At 55.6% G+C, this 18803-nt stretch overlaps 1 protein-coding gene across 1 annotated transcript; it reads left to right on the plus strand.

The window, feature by feature from the left end:
- Positions 1 to 442: 442 nt before the first annotated feature.
- Positions 443 to 18169, plus strand: DNMT3L (DNA methyltransferase 3 like). Its single transcript, XM_060099895.1, has 15 exons — positions 443 to 633; positions 761 to 893; positions 3141 to 3234; positions 3959 to 4120; positions 4578 to 4667; positions 4996 to 5040; positions 5743 to 5822; positions 5898 to 6010; positions 6812 to 6983; positions 8906 to 8993; positions 10041 to 10129; positions 12377 to 12452; positions 12866 to 13005; positions 16016 to 16101; positions 18004 to 18169. Exons 1-15 carry the CDS (start codon positions 443 to 445, stop codon positions 18167 to 18169), a joined length of 1725 nt encoding a protein of 574 aa, XP_059955878.1.
- The last annotated feature ends 634 nt before the right edge of the window (positions 18170 to 18803 follow it).

An 18803-nucleotide genomic window follows, 5' to 3' on the forward strand; every position in this document is an offset into this window, starting at 1 on the left:
AACAGGAGTCAGGTGCCGTTCAGGATGCCTTTGGGCGCAAAAGCCTCTGAACTGAACTGAGATCAAGCTGTGGGTCACCCTGTCAGGCCAGCACCCAGAGGGTGACCACCAGGCCAGGCGGGACCTAACCACAGGCCCACCGTGGCTCTGAGGGTGTGGAGGTTCATGCAGGGGTGTCAGCAGGTCCTCACTGGGCCCGCGCCAGCCCTGCAGAAGTCCCGGCCAGGGAAGGCAGGGGTGTTAGGCAGACTGGGCTGTGTTGGGAGGGATTGGGTTTCACCCAGGAAGCTTCAGAACTGCCCCTCGCAGAGCGTGGCCACTGATGGGTGCGGGGCCATAGGGGGAGTTTGAGCTGGCAGGTGGTCCCCATGGAGATGGAGGCCTGCTTTGTGTCCTGCCCTTTGCTCCCACGCATGTGATTTTTGGGTTTCCTGGGGTGTCCATGAGTGAGGACAGGGGTACCCTTGGCCGGCAGAGGGTCCTGACATGTCAGGGTCTGATGCTGGTGGTGGCCTCAGAGACTGAGCTGGTCACCAAGAGGCCAGCTCCTCTGAGGCCTGTTTCCAAACCACTAGGGCCCCCCCACACCCCCCAGACAGTGCTGGTGTCTGCCAAGCTGCAGCAGGGCATACGGTGACCCGAGACCCTGACAGGAAGGCACCTGCCTGGGAGTGTCCTGGGTTCCCCCCACCCCCGTACATGTCCATGTACCCTAGGTGGAACCTCTTCACGTCACCAGGTCAGGTGATCTTGCCCCCAGGACACCCTCCCTGCTGTTCGGGTCCAACAACGAGAAGACAGTCCCTTCCGTGGAGCTGGAATGGGTCCCTGGAATTCCCACATTCCCCTTCTGTTACAGGAACAACGTGGACAGGGCAGAGTGGGGAGCAGTGGTGTGAGATGGGAGTTGGGTGGTGTGGTCAGTTGACAGAGAGGCCTGAACCCCAGTCACTACTGATCCTTATAATAATGTTTAATCTGGTGTCCTAGTTAAAAAACAAAGCTAAATTAAGTAAAAGGAGGAGAAGGCAATCAAGACAATATACTCAAACATGGGGAAAATGATTTCATCGTCGTCATCAGTATTCTCTTCCCTCCACTAAAAAAAGTTTTAATAAACTCTTGTAGAATAAATATTCTAAAATATTTAGAAAGATATGCTCATGGATTGAAAGAATTAATATTGTTAAAATAACCATATTAGCCAAGGCAATCTACAGATTTGATGAAACCCTTATCAAAATTCCAATGGCAGTTTTCACAGGAATAGAAAAAACAATCCAAAAATTTACGTAGAACCACAAAGACCATGAATTGCCAAAGCAACCTTGAGAAAGAAGAACAAAGCTAGAGGTGTCACACACCCTGATTTCAAACTATGTTACAGAGCTACTGTAATTAAAACAGTATGGTACTGGCACAAAAACAGACACATAGATCAATGGAACAGAATAGAAAGCACAGAGGTAAACCCATGTATATATGGAAAATTAATTTATGACAAAGGAGCCAAGAATATACAATGGGGAAAGAAGAGTCTCTTCAATTAATGGTGTTGGGGAACACTGGACAGCTACATGCCAAAGAATGAAACTGGACCACTATCTTACACCACACACAAAAATTAACTCAAAATGGATTTAAGACTTGAACATAAGACCTGAAACCACAAACTCCTAGAAGAGAACATAGGTGGTAAACTCCTTGACATCAGTCTTGGCAATGGTTTTTTGGATTTGACACCAAAAGCGAAGGCAACAAAAGCAAAAATAAACAAATGAGACTATAATCATACTAAAAAATCTTCTGCACTACAAAGGAAACCATCAACAAAATGAAAATGCAATGTACTGAATGGGAGAAAATATTTGAAAATCATATATCTAATAAGGGGTTAATATCCAAAATATATAAAGAATTCATATAGCTCAATAGCAAAACAACAAACAATTTGATATAAAATCTAGGCAAGGAATCTGGATAGATGTTTTTCCAAAGAAGACATACAGATGGCCAACAGGTACATGAAAATGTGATCAACATCACTCATCATTAGGGAAATGAAAATCAAGACCGCAGTGAGTTACCACCTCACACCTGTCAGAGTGGCTAGTATCAAAAAGACAAGAAATAACAAGTGCTGGGGAAGGTGTGGAGAAAAGGGAACCCTTGTGTACAGTTGTGAGAATGTAAACTGGTGCAGCGACCATGGGAAACAGTATGGAGGTTCCTCAAAAAAAAAAAAAATAGAACTACCATACAATCCAGCAATTCCATTTCTGGATATTCATCCAAAAACAAGGAAACACTAATTTGAGAAGATATCTGCACCCCCATATTCAGCATTATTTACAGTATTCAAGACATGGAAACACCCTAGGTGCCCATGAATGGATGAATGGATAAAGAAAATATGGTGTATGTATACAATGGAATATTACTCAGCTGTAAAAAAGAATGAAATTTTGCCACTTGTGACAACATGGATTGACCCTGAGGGCATTATGCTAAGTGAAACAAGTCAGACAGAGAAAGACAAATACCATATGATCTCACTTACCTGTGGAATTAAAAAAAAAAAAAACCTGGGACTTCCTTAGTGGTCCAGTGGTTACAACTCTTCACTCCCAATGCAGGGGGCCCAGGTTCGATTCCTGGTCAGGGAACTAGATCCCGCTGCAACTAAAGATCCCGCATGCCACAACTAAGACCCGGTGCAGCCAAATAAATAAATAAATATTTTTTAAAAATCATAGAAACAGAGAAGGTGGTTGCCAGAGGTGAGGACTGAGGGATGGGCAAATGGGTGAAGAGGGTCAAAAGATACAAATTTCCAGTTATAAATAAATTCCCATAGATAGGGATGTGATATACCGGCATGGTGACGATAGTCAATAATACTGTGTTGTTAAAAACAGAAACTATTTTAGAATAGTTTGTATCTACGGAACATTTGTGAAGCTAGGACAGAATTCCCCAAAACCCCACCCCGTCTCCCCTATTATTAACATCTTGCATTAGTGTGATACAATTGTTACAATTAATGAACCAATACTGATACAACATTCACTACACTGAGAAGCCATAGTCTACTAGATGCCCTTGGTTTTCCCCTAATGTCCTTTTTCTGTCCCATTTAGTCATCATGCCTCCTTACGCTCTTCTTGGCTGTGACAGTTTTTCAGATTTTCTCTGCTTTTGATGAGCATGACAGTTTTGAGGAGTCCTGGGCAGGTATTTTGTACGTTCCTCCCCTGGAATTTTCTGGTATTTTTCTCACGGGTGGAGGCAGGGTCATCGTGGGGAGGGAGCCCGCAGAGGTGACAGGCCATCCTCATCTCAGCGCCTCCAGGGCAGTACTGTCCACTCCACTCTTGACGTCGACCTTGACCCCTTGGCAGAGCTGTGTTTGTCAGGTTTCTCACTGCAAAGTTACCCCCGCCTCGTGCGGAGCTTTTGACGGGAAAGTCGGGAGGCCCAGCCCACACCCCAGCAGAGGGGGCAGTTATGCCCCCTCCAGGCCCAAGCTGAGCCCCTCCTCCCTCTGCCCCTTGGCCCCTCCCACCGCAGTAAACGCCCCCCCTAACCCTTACCCGGCACCTTCACCCCCGCCCTTGAGCTCCCTAAGCCCACTGAACTCCCTCTGCTCACACCTGCCCTCCTGCCACTCCCCCAAGACCTCAGTCCCGCCCCTAAGCCCCCCACTCCCACACTCAGTGCCCCATTACTGAGCCCCCCTCACCCAGCCCACACGGCTCTCTTCACCTCTCCCCACCCTGGGGACTCTCCTCCCCCTCTCCGCTCCCCAGACTCCCTAACCGCACCCAACAGGAGTGAGCCCACACGAGCCCCCCCACCCTTCCAGCCAACACCCAGTGGCACTGAGGGCTCCCCCGCCCCTCCCCACTCCCCCGCCCCCGCACGTCACGTCACCCTTCGCACCCCCTTCGCCCAGCAGGCCCAGCACCCCGGGTTCCTGCTGGTTTCTGGAAGGCCCCTTCCCAGGTTCCATGGCCCTCTCCTCCCCGGGGAACCCTGAGCCTGGAAACCCTGGATGGCTCGGAGTTTGACCCGGCCCCGCTGCTGAAAGGGGAGCCGTGTCCCCCGCCCTGTGAAATCAGTGAGGCCCTTTCTCCTTCTCCATAGCCCCCCTGCCTTTGAGGGTCGGGTGGGAGAGACCACAGGCTGGGGTTTGGGGGACAGTGGGGTGGCAGGAGCATGGGGGTGGCTGAGGGGTGCACAGCCAGGGAGGACACAGGAGGAGGGAGGGGCCGTGGTGGACCCTGGGCCCTTCGAGGCCCCCTGCCCTCCCATTTGTGGGGAGAAGCGGCCCACCTGACCGCGCCCACTGAGCCCCCTCTCGAGGTTGGCACTCCCCACCGGTCTTCCTGCCCCTTGACCCTGGGGGTCGAGAGGGGTGTGTCATGGTGGGAGGTGGGTAGGGGCCGGGCTGGGTGGTCTGCTCAGTCCCCGTGCTGGGGGTCTGGGGCTCCAAGACGGAGGCTGATGGGACACTTTCTCCCTGTCTGGTGCACGTCCTGTCTCCTGGTTTGGTGTCCCCGTGGCCACTGCTGCAGTCCTGGACCCGGAAGCAGAGCACAGCATGGACATCACCCTGGTGGGCTCCAGCGAGCAGTCATCCCCACCGTCACCCAGGCTCCACAGAGGTGAGGGCTCATTCAGGTACTGGATCCATCACTTGGGGTGCTGACCCCAGGCCTGGGCAGTGTCTAGGGTTCCCGGCTTCTGGAATACTCCCACACATCATTCAGGAGCAGAAGGGCCCCACTCGAAGCCTCCCCCACCCCACCCCACCAGCTCAGATGTTTAACATGTCACCATGAAAGGCAGAGGGGACTGGGGGGAGGTGGCGGTGCTGATCCTCTGGTTCCTGTGACTTCGGAAGTCCTTCACCAAGGACTTGTGAGGCTCATCTCTTGAGGTGTCTAAATTAGGAGACAGGCAGAGGAAGGGGCTACTTATTTTCTTTTCCAGATCTTATTGCATATGAAGTCAAGGTTAACCAGCGAGACATAGAAGGTGAGCATTGCACACCTGCCCAGGTGAAGGGCAGCCAGCTGAGGAAAGACTTGCAGCCTCATTCATTGTCCATCCATGGAAGAGGGCAGTGTATGCCACGGGTGCCCAGCTCGTATCCCCTCCACCTGCCCCAAGGACCCTGACACTTCATTTGAAGCGTACACTTCAGTGTCTTTTAGTGTAATCACAGATATGTGTACCCATCACTACAATCTAATTTTAGGGCATTTTCGTCATGCGCAAAAGAAACTGGTACCCATCCGCAGTCCGTCCTCCTTCCTCACCCCTCTGCCTCCCCTCTTACAACCCCAGGCAACCATGCATCTACTTTCTCTCTCTTTGCGTTGGCCCATTCTGGATCCCCTGCATTTACATATGAATTTTAGGATCATCTTAGCAATTTCTAAAAAAAAAAAAAAAGAAAGAAAGAAAGAAAGGAAAAGGCCAGCTGGGATTTTTGAGAAGGATCTGGTTTCTCAAAAACAGATTTGGGGAGGCTGCCCATTTTAACACTATTTAGTCTTCTGATCCATGAATATGGGATGCCCTCCCATCTGTTTGACCATTAATTTCTTTCAAGACTAGTTTGTGGTTTTCAGTGTACAGGTCTTGCCCTTTTTTTGTTATTATTAAACTTGTTCCTAAGTCTGTTGCTGTGCCTGACGGCATTGTGACACGTTGCCCTGTGGGTTTTCGCCTCAGACGTGTGTATCTGCTGCGGAAGTTTCCAGGTGCACACACAGCACCCTCTGTTTGAGGGAGGGATGTGCACTCCGTGCAAGGTAAGCAGGGAGGCATGGGGTGGCTTTGTGGAGGCCTTGGAGCAAAGGAGGCAGCCTGGCTTTGCCCTCACCAAGGACAAGTTCCTTGAGTGCCTCTTCTTGTACGACGAGGACGGGTACCAGTCCTACTGCTCCATATGCTGTGCGGGAGAGACGCTGCTCATCTGCGAGAACCCCGACTGCACGCGGTGAGGCCAGGGGCCCTGGGGGTCCGGGCAAGGGGTGAAGGACCACGGCCCACAAACCTGGGAAACTCCCATTCTTCTCCGTTCTGCATCCCGGAGTCCCAGGGGGTTCACCCCCCAAAAGTATGACTTTCTCCAAAGCTATCCATTTCCATGTCAAATGTTTCATTTGGTGTATAGCCTTGACCTAGGGGAGAGGGATGTCAGAAGATCTGTGCTTGTGATTTTTCTTTCTGTTTTTATCGCCAAGACATAGCTGCTCCCTCCGTGGTTAAGTAGGGCAGTGACAGGAAACCCACGCGGCTGGGGTCAGGCAAGGCGTATTCATTCCCTGCTACATGCCAGCCTGAGCTTCACCCGTGGTGCCCTCCCCTCAGTCCTTCTGGGCCGTCCTGGTATTGACTGCTGCCCTGCCCCAAGTCTGCAGCCCCCACCCACCCCGCAGTGGGTGCGCCTGCAGAGATCTTGCCTGGTTTCTCAGGATCTGGAGTTTGGAGGAGGGAGCCAGCTGGCTTCGGGGAGTCTTTGAAAACTGTCACTGCCCACAGACCCCCTGCAGCCTTCTGCAGATGGCTGGGTTCCCATCACTCCTGGTCTCCAAGAGGGACCCGTTCCCCTTCCCCGGGCCACAGCCTCGCCTCCCGCCCCTACCAGCTCTGTCTTTTCACCTGAGCCCGCGTGTGGCTTCCACCCCTCACTCCGGAGCAAGGAGCAGGCTCTCCTCTGCCTGCAGGACCACCGGGGTTTCACCTGGCGGCCAAGGCAGTGGCAGGCCTGTCGCTGTGATTCTCTGTTTGACTCCAGGTGCTTCTGTTTCGAGTGCCTCGACAGCCTGGTGGGCCCCGGGACCTCGGGGAAAGTGCAGGCCATGAGTCAATGGGTCTGCTTCCTGTGCCTGCCTTTCCCCCGCAGCGGGCTGCTGCAGAGGAGGAAGAAGTGGCGGGGGTGGCTGAAGGCCTTCTGCGACCGGGAGGCGGTGAGGAAACGGCGGGTGCTCGGCGGCCCTAACTTGGTCCCTTTCCTCTGGTGACGGGCTGCGAAATGCCCGTCTGCTCCCTTACGCAATGAAGTTAAGGGCTTTTAAGCAAATGCGCTTTTCCCATCTCCTCTTTGTCTGCTAGATGCTCTGTCTTCTACAAGTCACTTTATTTTTAAAAATATTTTTCTTTTTTTGAAATTAATTTATTGATTTTTGGCTGCGTTGGGTCTTCGTTGCGGTGCGTGGGCTTCTCATTGTGGTGGCTTCTCTTGTTGCGGAGCACAGGCTCTGGGCTCATGGGCTTCAGTAGTTGTGGCACATGGGCTTCAGTAGTTGTGGCTCGTGGGCTCAGTAGTTGTGGCTCGCGGGCTCTAGAGCGCAGGCTCAGTAGTTGTCACACACGGGCTTAGTTGTTCCACGGCACGTGGGATCTTCCCGGACCGGGGCTCGAACCCCTGCTCCCTTCATTGGCAGGCAGATTCCTAACTACTGTGCCACCAGGGAAGTCCCTCTACAAATCACTTTCGCATGGCAGTTTTGTTTCTTCCAAGCCTGGGAATGAGGCATCTGTAGGACGTAGGAGAGGGGCCCAGCAGAGGTGTGCCTCTAGGTCCAGAAAATGGGAGCCAACGCCCGGGCAGGGTCTCCTGGTCCAGCCTGGACAGCTGGCACAGACGTGGGTCCTCTCCAGGATCAAGGCCGGGAGCCGGGAGCTAGGCAGGAGTATGGGCTCATCATGGTGGGTTGAGCTCTGTCCCCCAAAGATACATCCAAGTCCCTGTTACCTGTGAACATGGCCTACGTTGGAAACGGGGGTCTTTGCAGACGTAATTTAGTTAAGAATCTTAAGGTAAGGTCATCCTGGATTAGGGTGACATGAAATGCAATGATTGGTGTCATCTAACAGGAAGGAAGGGGACAGAGACGCACAGAGGGAGGGTGGCCACGTGATGGGGAGGGCTGGGTGCTCACCGGGGCGGCCTGAGTCTCGGGCTCTCTCCCCTGTGGCGCGTGGCCAGGCTGGTTCTGGAGAGTTGCCATGCACGGCATTGCTGGGCCACCACAGGGGCACACGGTAGCCCCACCACCCAGCGCTCCCTGAAACCAGATGGGAGCAGGTGCCTTTATGGTGCTTTTTGGAACAAGGTGCCTGCACTCCCCGTAGAGCCTTCTCTAGGTCCGGTGAGCGGCAGAAACCCTCCCTCTCAGGGCAGAAAGACCCCGTGCCGGCAGACTGCAGGACGAGTTTCTCATCGAAGGGAGAGGGGGCTGCTGCTCACAACTGGGATCGCTGCTACTAGAGCCTGAGCACAGCGGGAAGGAGGCACTGCGCCTGCGGCTGCCGCGGGGGGCCAGGACGTGTGTCCCCAAGTGTCCCTCAGGGCTGTGCCTGCGCCGGATCCGCCCTGCCCTCCTCACCTCCCCACGCCTCCTCTGGGCAGCCTGCCCTCCCCTACACTTGCCCGCCACTTCACTCACTGCCTGCGTTGTGCGCTGTCCACCTGCTCCAGCCCTGGGCAGACCCTTCCCCGTGGGGCTCAGGGTCTCTTGGGACCCCCCTCCCCCGCCCCCAGGCAGTGCCCCTGCCTAGGCCTGGAATCCCATCCGCAGCTCGTGGGAGGCCAGGCACTCCCACGTGCAACCTCCTTTTCCTCGCACCTGCCTTTCCTTTGCTAGAGATGGCCCAGGTTGGGGGCTTGGTGTGGAAGGCAGAGGCCCTCGTCCTGGGGGATGGGTGGGGTCTCCCGGAGGCCTGGGGGTCAGTGCAGTCAGGGCGGGGCCAGCCGCCTCCGCAGGTGTGTCATCATTCATCAGGGGAAAAGCTTCTGCAGAGCCAGAAAGAATGTTTCTTGTCACTCATGGGCTCTACAGCCAAGCAGTCATCAGAACATCCTTTTTTTTTTTTACAAAATAAATAGGAGAGTCCCCTTGAGATGTACAAAACTGTGCCCGTGTGGAAGAGAGAACCCGTCCGGGTGCTGTCCCTTTTTGGGGACATCAAGAAAGGTGGGTGCAGCGATGTCTGAGGACTGACAATGGAAGATGCGTCTGCCTGGAGCGAGACCCACGGGGGGCTGGGGGAGTGGGCGGTGGGGGGGGTCGAAATGTCCCCTATGCTGCACTTGCTGCATGTTTGAGGCTGGGGACCTGAGGGTCACCTTCAGGAGGGGAGGGTTGCGGGAGCGCCTGGGGCTCCTTCCTTCGGCAGGGATGCCTTGGAAAGAAAATTCACGTAGCAGGACGGTGGGTGTGAAACGCTGTAGTGAGGGCCATGGGGCCCAGGCTCTCTGCCTAGGACAGCCCTGCCCACGGCCACCAAACCTCAGACACCTCCACATACCTGGCCACCTTATAGGGCTGCCCCACCCCTCGCAGGGCTCCCTGCACCCTCCCTCTCTACCCAAATCTCCCAGATTGCCCAGGCTGGTCACGTGCTGCATTCCAGCCTTGCCTGGGTGTCCTGCCCCTCTGTACCCTGAGCAGACCCCACCTGCTGGTGCCTTTGGAAATCCTATGGATTCTCCTGGGCCCGGAAGATGTAAGAAGAATCCGTGAAAATACTCCTTGTCTCTGGCCAAATGGAATGGGGGGAGGGGGCGTCCACCCCGCTTCTGGCACTACGCCCCGTGTCTTGCGTAGTGTGGTCACAGCTTTCCCCTGAAGGAAGCCCATGGCCGCCCAGCCTTCAAGTCCCTGCCCGGACGATGCATCCTTAGTTCAATTTGTTAAGATTCTTTCTGGGCTAGTTGTCCCATGCCCAGGCTGCAAACTCCCCTGCAACCCAGCCGTGTCACACAGCCTGACCAGGTGACATCAGCATGGACTGCCACCACCCAGTGGTTTCCTAACCCAGAGAGTGACACTGCAGCCAGGAGGGCGTGGTTTTGCAACAAATTGCTTGACTTTCTGAAATCAGTTCTCAGTGGAGTTTGCTTGCTCGCCCCTGTCGTGCGATTGAAAAGATAAAGTCTGCTTGCTGAGGGCAGCCCTTTAGTTCCACATGGGGTCAAAAACCAACGTCAGCCCTGTGTGTCCCCTTTGTTCCCCACCCAGAGCTGATGAGTCTGGGCTTTTTGGAATATGGTTCTGAGCCGGGAAAACTGAAGCATTTGGATGATGTCACCAACGTAGTGAGAAGGGACGTAAGTACTGCTGTGTTCCTCCAGGCGCCAAGGGGTGAGAGAGACTGGGGGGAGGGGGTGCGCCGGGGGCGGGGGACTGGACAGGAGGAGGAGGGGGAGGTGCAGCCCGGATGCTCTGTCCCCAGCAGGGCCCACCTGGGGGGGTGTCGGCCCCCCACGGCGGGAGAGCTGAGAGAGGCATGTCCGTAGCCCCCCGCTGCCCACCGCCCAGAGGAGAACCATTGGCCAAGGCTCCTGCCCGACTTGTTGAAATCCAAGGGGCCTATCCCACCAGCTGTGACGGTGCAGCCCTGGGAGGGGGATTCCCCCCCCTAAAATAAAGTGCTGAGTCTTGAACACAGCCACCACTGATGGTTTGAAAACATTCTCCGAGCACTGTCATGAAACATTCTGGCTCCCTCGAAGGCTATTTCCTGCTGTCCTGGACGGCGGCCTTGGAGGAAGGGCCTAAAAATGACTCAGCAGCTGGGCCTCCAGCCACCGAGGATGGGAAAGGGCCGGGACGCCTCCTCTGTGGCCTCAGGGCAGGAAGACCTAGTCCGTCACCCGCTCGCCCACGCAGCCTCTCACAGGAGAATTAGAGCCCGTAATCCCCAGAGCCCAACAACCACAGACACGGGGTCAGAGGGGCCGGAGCACTGGCCATAGAAGGTGGCAGCAAGGAAGCAGCCAATGTGGGGGGACCCACTTCACCCCCCGGGTGCCGGCAGGGCCTCTCAGCTCTTCTCCCCATCTGGCCAGGGGGCCGTGTCCCAGGGGCCAGCCCTCCTCTCTGGCTGAGACTGGAGACGCCCCCCTCCTCCATCCCCCTGGGGTCTGCCCTGCCCCGAAGCCCAGGACAGCTCTCTTCTTGCCCCTCCGGCCCCTTCGAATGTCCCACCAGGAAGCATTTCTGCAGCCTGCGCCCACCCGCACACTCGTCCCAGGCTCCCCAGGGCGGGGTCCTCCCTCCCACGGCAGGACGGTCAAGGCGGGACCGGAGGGTGACACGAGCCCTCTCCAAGTAGCAGAGCTGCAAGAACAGATCAGACATGGAGGGGCTCTCGCTGGTGCAGCCAAGGGTCCAGACACTCCCTCCTGTCACGAGCTTTCGCGTCTCAGGGGTGACAGTGGCTCACGTGTGGCGTCATCACTCGGTTCCCCAACGACCAGTCCTGGCTTCACTCCTTTTTCACAAGGCCTGTAAAATGGGCCTTCCCACCGTGCAGCCCACCCTAGAGGTGGGGGTGTCCGGCTTCCACGTCTACACAGCCATACCTGGCCACGGGTTTCGGGGGATTTAAAGTGCACACTGGCGGGTTCTCGGGGACAGAGGGGTGTTCCCTCTAAGACCTTGCTTCCTTCACGACCTTTCCTGGGGTCATTTCAGCAGCCACCTTCGTGTAGAGTGCTGGGATGCAGGTCCCGGGCCCCCAGCCCATGCTCACTTCCTCTAGCCCCCTTGCCCCTTCCCTGTCCAGACCCCCTGCTGTACTTGTGCCGGTCAGCAGGCTTCACCGGAGCCCGGTGCCCATTTGCCACCAGGAGTGAGCCTGGGTCAGGGTCAGAGCTGACTGTGACAAGGCATGTCAGGTTGGGGACACATGAGGCTGGAGGCTAATGTTGGGTGTCGGCTCCTGTTAAGTGACTTGGGGAGGGTCCGGGGAAGCTACGCCTGCTCTGGACGGGCTGCTGTCAGAAAGCCAGGGATCCAGTGTTTGGGTCTCTCAATTGTTTTCCAAGAAGAGTGACACGGGCTAGAGTCTCTAACCGGGTCCCTCAGTTACCTGGGCCCCTGATGGGGGAAGGGAATCCTCAGCGTCTCAGCTCAGGTGGGATTGTAGGGGCCTGGACGGGGCTGGGGGGCGGGGGAGGTGCAGCAGGGGCGGCTTGCGCTCGCCAGGGAAGGCTGCCTGCTGCCCAGTGACCCATCGGGGCTTCCAGCTGTATTTCCCAGCAACATACAGAATCCGCATGAATCCTTGGGGGCCCCGAGCCACCCTCCCTGGAGGGTCTGTGAGGGCCACGCCCGGCACAAAGGAATCACCGTGCTCCCCAGGGCTCTGCTGAGGAGCCGGCCTCCCGGAGATGATAGAGAAAGCGGGGCTCCCTGCACCCCCTGAACCAAGGGGCAGGTCTGACCCGCTGGGTTTCACCGCCCCCCGACCCCTTCCATGAGGGTCAGCCTGAATCACACGGTCAGACAGAAAAGGTGCCCGGCCCCGGGGGAGCTCTCTGCCCTCCTGAGCCGCCTGTGCTCTCCTGCAGGTGGAAGCATGGGGCCCCTTCGACCTCACCTACGGCTCTACGCCCACGCTGGGCCACGCCTGCGGCCAGCCCCCAGGTAAGAGGCCTGGCCATCTGCTCAGACTCCAGAGCCTCTTGTCCGCCACGCCCTCCCACGCACCCCAGCCCTCCTCAGGGAGGGCAGGAATTGCAAACTGTCTGCATTCTTAAAAAATCAGCTTTATTGGGGTATCAGAGACATAGGTCAATTGTCCGTATTCAGTGAGTATAGCGTGGTGGACAGCGAGTGGGTCCGTCACCCCAGGGCGGCCTGGCGCCCCTCCCACCCCATCCGCAGGGCTGTGTGTCCCTGTGGGGCGACACCCAGCCTCCTGCAACTGTGCCCTCGAGGCTGCTGCGGGAGCAGGACTGCCCTGGGGAGCAGGCGGCCCCGCCCCCACCAGAGCCCCACCCTTGCGTCCCGGGTCCCTCCAGGCAGAGCCCAGACCCACCTGATTGCTCCCCACCCAGCGTGGTACCTGTACCAGTTCCACCGCATCCTGCGGTACGCGAGGCCCCGGCCAGGCAGCCCCCAGCCCTTCTTCTGGATGTTCGTGGACAACTTGGTGCTGACCAAGGACGACCGCGTCGTGGCCACTCGCTTTCTGGAGGTGGGTGCGGGCCGCGGCCTCCCCGAGGGACACTTGGGGCCCATGGGGGCACCACTCAGGTCCTGGTCCCGAGGCCTGGGCTTTCAGAGTTCACAGGCCCCACGAGGGCCGTCTCACCACTGAGATCCCAGGTGCCTTTGCCCTGCTCTGGATTTAAGATGCCGCCACCTCGGCTCATGTCCTTCTCCTCCCCGCCACCCCATCTGTGCGCATGCACACTCACACGTGCACACGCATCACACTCGCACACCACAATGTGCAGTGCGCCGGTCAGTTACACACACACACACTCAAACCCATCCTGGGGCACCGACGGCCTTGCTGTTTCTGTCCTCAGGCCCAAGTCCTGATCATTAGGGCAGCCACTTTTGGACTCAGTGACCGGTTTGTCCAGGGCTGACCTGGCCCGTCCCTCCCAGCTGACCCCCACACAGGGCAGCCCCAGGCCAGGCCCGGAGTCTCCGCAGTGAAAGTCTCCTGTCTTCCCCACCCCTGCTGTCCCCACTGCACTTGACTTCGGGTCCTGGGCCACCTCCAGGACGTCTCCACAAACCTACACATCTGCCCGCCCCGCTGCCCTGCGTCGGGCTTTTTTCACTTAACCGTTACCTTGGAAATCGTTCTGTTGGAAAAGTACCTTTCTCACTCTTTGTTTTGACGTATGTGTTTGTTTTGTGCAGTTTGACTTTGTATGGATGTGAAACATGCCTTTAACCTGTTCCTGGGAACAGATAGCTGGGCTGTTTCCAATCTCTTGCTCTTACAAACAGTGCTATGAGGATGGGGCGTGAGGGGGGACGTATGCGGGGTGGATTCCGGAAGTGAGACCGGGGGGTCCATGTGCCGTTTTCAGGGTTGCTGCCACTGCCCCAGGAGGGTGTCCACGCAGACCCCCCTGGCGGCCGAGCTGCCGTTCCCCTCACCTGCCCACAGGGTGTCCCCCACTCTGCGTTCCCTCGCCTTGCCTCCCAAATGTCCCGTCTTCTTCCCTCTTATGCAGCTGGGATTTTCCATTTTGTATCTTACTGGTTTGATTCAAGAAACTATCGATCTCTCTACATTAATTTAGCTTCTGCTGCCTTCTTGGATTACCTTGTGGATGGTAGTGGTTTATAGTTGATTCAGTTAGACTTTCTAGGTATTTGAGCAGATTATCTGCAAGTCATGATCGTTTTTTCTTTCTAATTTTGTACCTCAGATACGTTTCTCTTGTCTCACGTTGCATCACAGTAGTGATGAGACATGCCTGCCTGGTTCCTGACTTTCACGTAAATGTTTCCAGTGTTTCTCTACTAAGCTGATGCTGGCTTTGAGGTTGAGGTTGATAGATTTCACTATGTTAAGGAAATTTCCAGCAGTTTCCCTTGATTTCTATTTTTTGAGCCATTTTATCAAGAATAATTGTTGGATTCTGTCAAATGTTCTTTTTTACGTCTATGGAGAGAACTAAGTTCCTTCTTTAGATCTATTAATAGGATATAATATACTAATAGATTTCCCAACAGTGATCCGTCCTTGCATTCCTGGAAAATACGCACGTAGTCATGGTGTATGGTTGTTCTGACAGATTGCTGAAATCTGGTGAATAGCATTTCCTGTAGGATTTTTTGCTTTGATGAGCACGAGAGGTGGATGTGTGAGGTTTTCTTGTTTTGTGCTATTTTTGTCGGGTTGGGATGTCAATGTTAAGTTTGCTTCATAAAAATATTTTAAAAGTTGACAGACTTTTCCTGTGCAGTTGCCGGGATTGATTGTTGTTGCCATTGCTTTAAAATGGAAGCAACTCTTCTGTGGGAACTAATCTGTTCAGATTTTCAATCTTTTCTGAGATCAATTTGGTAAGTTATGTTTTCCCGGAATGTCACCCATTTAATTAAAGTTTAAAAATCATTTTCATAGGGTTGAGCAAAGTGGCCTCACGATTCTCTTACTTTCTTCCGCATCTGTGGTTATTTCTGCTTTTTAGGAAGCCTGGAACTTTTAAATACTGACATGTCACCACATCTCAGCAGTCATGATGAGGCTTGTAAGGTGACCTGTTTACTGAAAACTCTATGAATAGTAATCATGAGTCCAGACAAAAAGCACAGTCTCCAAACCTGGGTGCCAGCCGTCAGCAAACTTGGAGGACAGCAAGGATACTGACTCTTGATCGTTTTGTGAGCACATTTGGTAGATCGGAATTGGTCCCAAATCAGAAGTAGGCAAAAAAGAGACCTTCCCATGTGTCCTGTCACTGCTCCCATCTTGCTGTGGAACCACATTCCTGCTGACGGCAGGCAATAGCTAGACGTGCCCAATACAGGACCGTCTCTTTCTGCCCTGCGCCTGATGGTACATTCAGGTGTGAGCTCTCCTCCTGGCCAGGGGTCTGGACACGGGAGGAGACTGATGTGTCCAGGGATGGTCAGACTTGGGAACGGTCCACGTGGGCCTTTCTGCACGCCCCACCACTCCGAGTCCAGAGAGGTAGAGTTCAGGCCACCTGGTTGGGTGTCGGGGACTGGATGACCTCCCTCCTGCCACGACTCCCCCCCAGCCCCTCCTTCCCTGACCTTCCGGTGCTTCCTAGGGAGACTGCGGCCCCAGGATCCAGCCACTCCCTCGGCCCCTGTGGGCATCGTGAAGCATCGGCCCTTTAGGAAACTCTGCTGTCTGCCCGCAAAGCCTCTTATCTGCCTGAGATGACCTATCTCTTGGCTCAAGGGACAAGGACTTCTTTGTCCTTCATGGGGATCCACCTCTGCCGTGGAGCAGGCGGGGAGTCCCTGGGCCAGGTGACCTGTGGGAGAGAAAATAACCTACCAGTTAAAAGGTCTAAAATAATATCTCGGCTTTTTTCCTTATAAGGTGATATATAAGAAAAAAGATGTGACGTGTAAGCAATGTTGACTGGGAGACATATTTGGTCTAGGAGGCCTGGGACGCTGTTCTGGGCTCAGGTGTGGTGCCCACGGTGGCTGAGGCCTGTGGGTCCCCCCAGTTCATAGTTGATGTTTTTATCCCTCAGACTGACCCGGTGACCATCCAGGACGTCCATGGCAGTACCATCCAGAACGCCGTGCACGTGTGGAGCAATATTCCCGCCGTGAAGAGGTATTTCCTGTGCATTTGCGGTCCCTGGAAGCTTGGAGGGACACCGGGTGCTTCGGGTTCACCAGGGAAACAAGTCTGAGAGTGCAAGAGAGCAGAGGGCTTTCTACACAGAGCCGTGCCCGGGGCAGCCTCTGTGCCCAGGTCAGGGGCCGCCCCACAAATCCTGGACAAGCTCAAGGTCAGCGGTGCCCCCTTTCCACCTCGGGGACCTTCTCCCCGCTTTGCACTGGTGCCTCTGAGCGTCTCACCTCCGGATGAACCCCTGGACGGGAGCCACGCGGCACGTGTGCCCGGTCCCAGTCCCCACTCCCCAGGCTCCGGGCACCTGCCTCGCCCCGCACAGCCCCACGCTCACAAGCACACACCCGCTGTCTCACAGGCTCACACTCATCACACACAGAGCACACACTCACACAAGCCCACATCCTCACGGGCACCCCACTGTGTGCGTTTGGGCCGCACTGATCTTCTTTCAGCCCCTCAGACAGGCCTGCCTTGGGCTTTCACACACACACATACACACACACACACGTGTGCACACACACATACGAGGGCACAAGTGCACATGCACACACACGCATTCGTGCACACACAGATGGGCACACACACGCACACACGGCCTTCGGTGCTCCTGGAACATTCTCAGGACTGGTGATTCTCACGCACGTCCCCTCGCCAGCCCTGCACACCCACAGCCCTGGTCCGGCCACCCCGCTGCTTCAGGCAGCCTTTCTGCTCCCGGGACCCTGCCACACACCGCCCCCCAGAGCCCTTGAGGAGAAGGCCGCCTCCTCCCCCAAGCCCCACGCGTCTGGCCTTTGCCCTTGTGTTGGACCAACGTGGCCTGCATCTTCCAGGACAGTAAGTCATGGGTCCGCCCCCTGGCAGTGCCTGGAAACTTCTTTTCATCACCTCCCAGTGCCAGCCTTTGTGCCGCTCACGCTGTGGCACCCACCAGGCCCCCAGCCAGGACTGTAGCGGGGAGGTGGGGAGCCAGGTGAAGCAGGTTCCGAAACTTTATCTTTTCGGAAGACCTGAGGGTCACCCCACCTCCTCCATGGCGTCTCCCCACTTCTCTCCCCTGGAGGTGGGTGATGGGGCCTGGGCCCCAGGAACACAGCAGGGGCTTCCCTTGAGGCTCACGTTGCCTCAGTCGTGAGGGAGGCCCCCCCTCACTGGAATAGGGACCGTTGTGCTGGGATGATGGGCAGCTGCCTTCAGACGGCACCGGCCTCCCGTGGACAGTGGAGCTGCCCCGAGGAGGCGGGCAGGGAGGGCACCAGGAGGGGCGCTGTGTGTTTCTGGCACCTTGTCCATGGCCTTCACCACCACCCCCAAACTGAGCCGAGAAATGTTCCCCGAGTCCAGCGAGGTGCCAGGCGCCACGTCTGTGAGACTTGAGTCCCAGGGTTGCATCACACGACGAGTGGGGTCCCTGCCGCGTGGCCCTCCGGCACAGGCAGCCCAGGGCCCGCAGGCAGCCGTGCTCAGCTCGGGTGCAGCAGGACCCTCGGAAGGGCCATGGAACACCGCTTGACCAGCCTTGCCCACAAGTCCCGCCCTCCCTTCTCTGTGGGTCTGCTCCGAGGTGGCCTCTCCACCCTGAAAGTGAGACCTGCTGAGCTGGGCCAGTGGTCTGCCCTTGGGGACCCTCTGTGCACCCGTCTCGAGTGACAGGCCCCTCCCTGGGAGGGGTGTGGGAGTCATCGTCCCCTACTGCCCAGGACATGCTTGTCATCCCACCATGGGATGAAAAACTCACAGAAGGCAGGTGGGGTCTTTCTCTCAGAGACCTCAGGTAATCTAGCGAGACTGGCACCCCCCAGCTTTCCAGGTGCCCGCCCTGCCCACGGTCTCCCAGGAGCCCTTGGGTGGGTACCAAGCCCCCACTCTCCTCCACAGCAGGCATTCGGCTCTGGATTCCCGGAAGGAATTATCCCTGCTGGCTCAGGACAGGCAGAGAGCAAAGCCCCCCACTCAGGGCCCAGCCATGCTGGTGAAGAATTGTTTTCTCCCCCTGAGAGAATATTTCAAGTATTTTTCAACAGAACTCACTTCCTCTTTATAAATGAGTCATTATACCGTGGAAAAAAAAAAAAAAAGACTTTTCCTAGAACAAAGACAACTTTCCTTACATTGTTTTTTTCCTTTTCAAATTATTATTTTATTTGCTTAACTTTGGATTTCCCGTGGTTGCTACAGGCCCATCATCCCTTTGGGTCTGGAGATACAGGGCCCTCCTCCCACCATGACCCTTGGTGGGAGGGGCCGAAGCCTCAGGTCTAACGGTGGACAAGACCCTGACATGATCGTTGCTGGAAATGTTTCTTTGTGCCAGTTGGGAAGTTAAAATATATTTATTATGATCGTTGTGGGTCATGTTTTGGTGTTTTTGTGTATAAGCACAGCCTTTATTTTATTCCGTAGGACACAGGAAACTATGTGAGAAAGACGAGCAGGACACATTGTTATAGCCGCGCGCTGCACCTGTGCCGTTTGTACACGTAGCCGATGCTGTTACGGCTGCCATGTGCCTTGATGGTTAAAATCACCCACCCTGATTAGAGCCACAGGAAACATCCTAAACCTTCGCAAAGTGTAGATATCCACTCGGTCAGCCAAGTAGGACAGGCTGAACAGAGGGCACGGAGGCCAAGGCCAGGTCCACTCGTGAAGCATGAGACCTTTGGTCCACCTTAACC

Source organism: Mesoplodon densirostris, chromosome 5 (genome assembly GCF_025265405.1).
Source record: "Mesoplodon densirostris isolate mMesDen1 chromosome 5, mMesDen1 primary haplotype, whole genome shotgun sequence".
Classification (NCBI taxonomy): domain Eukaryota; kingdom Metazoa; phylum Chordata; class Mammalia; order Artiodactyla; family Ziphiidae; genus Mesoplodon; species Mesoplodon densirostris.

Excerpts from the sequence above, each read along its gene's own strand:
- DNMT3L (XM_060099895.1), top strand. The coding sequence starts at position 443 with ATGAGTGAGGACAGGGGTACCCTTGGCCGGCAGAGGGTCCTGACATGT. Across the intron at positions 4,121-4,577 it reads TCCCCCGCCCTGTGAAATCA|TCCTGGACCCGGAAGCAGAG; the intron begins GTGAGGCCCTTT and ends CCACTGCTGCAG. Across the intron at positions 10,130-12,376 it reads CCAACGTAGTGAGAAGGGAC|GTGGAAGCATGGGGCCCCTT; the intron begins GTAAGTACTGCT and ends GCTCTCCTGCAG.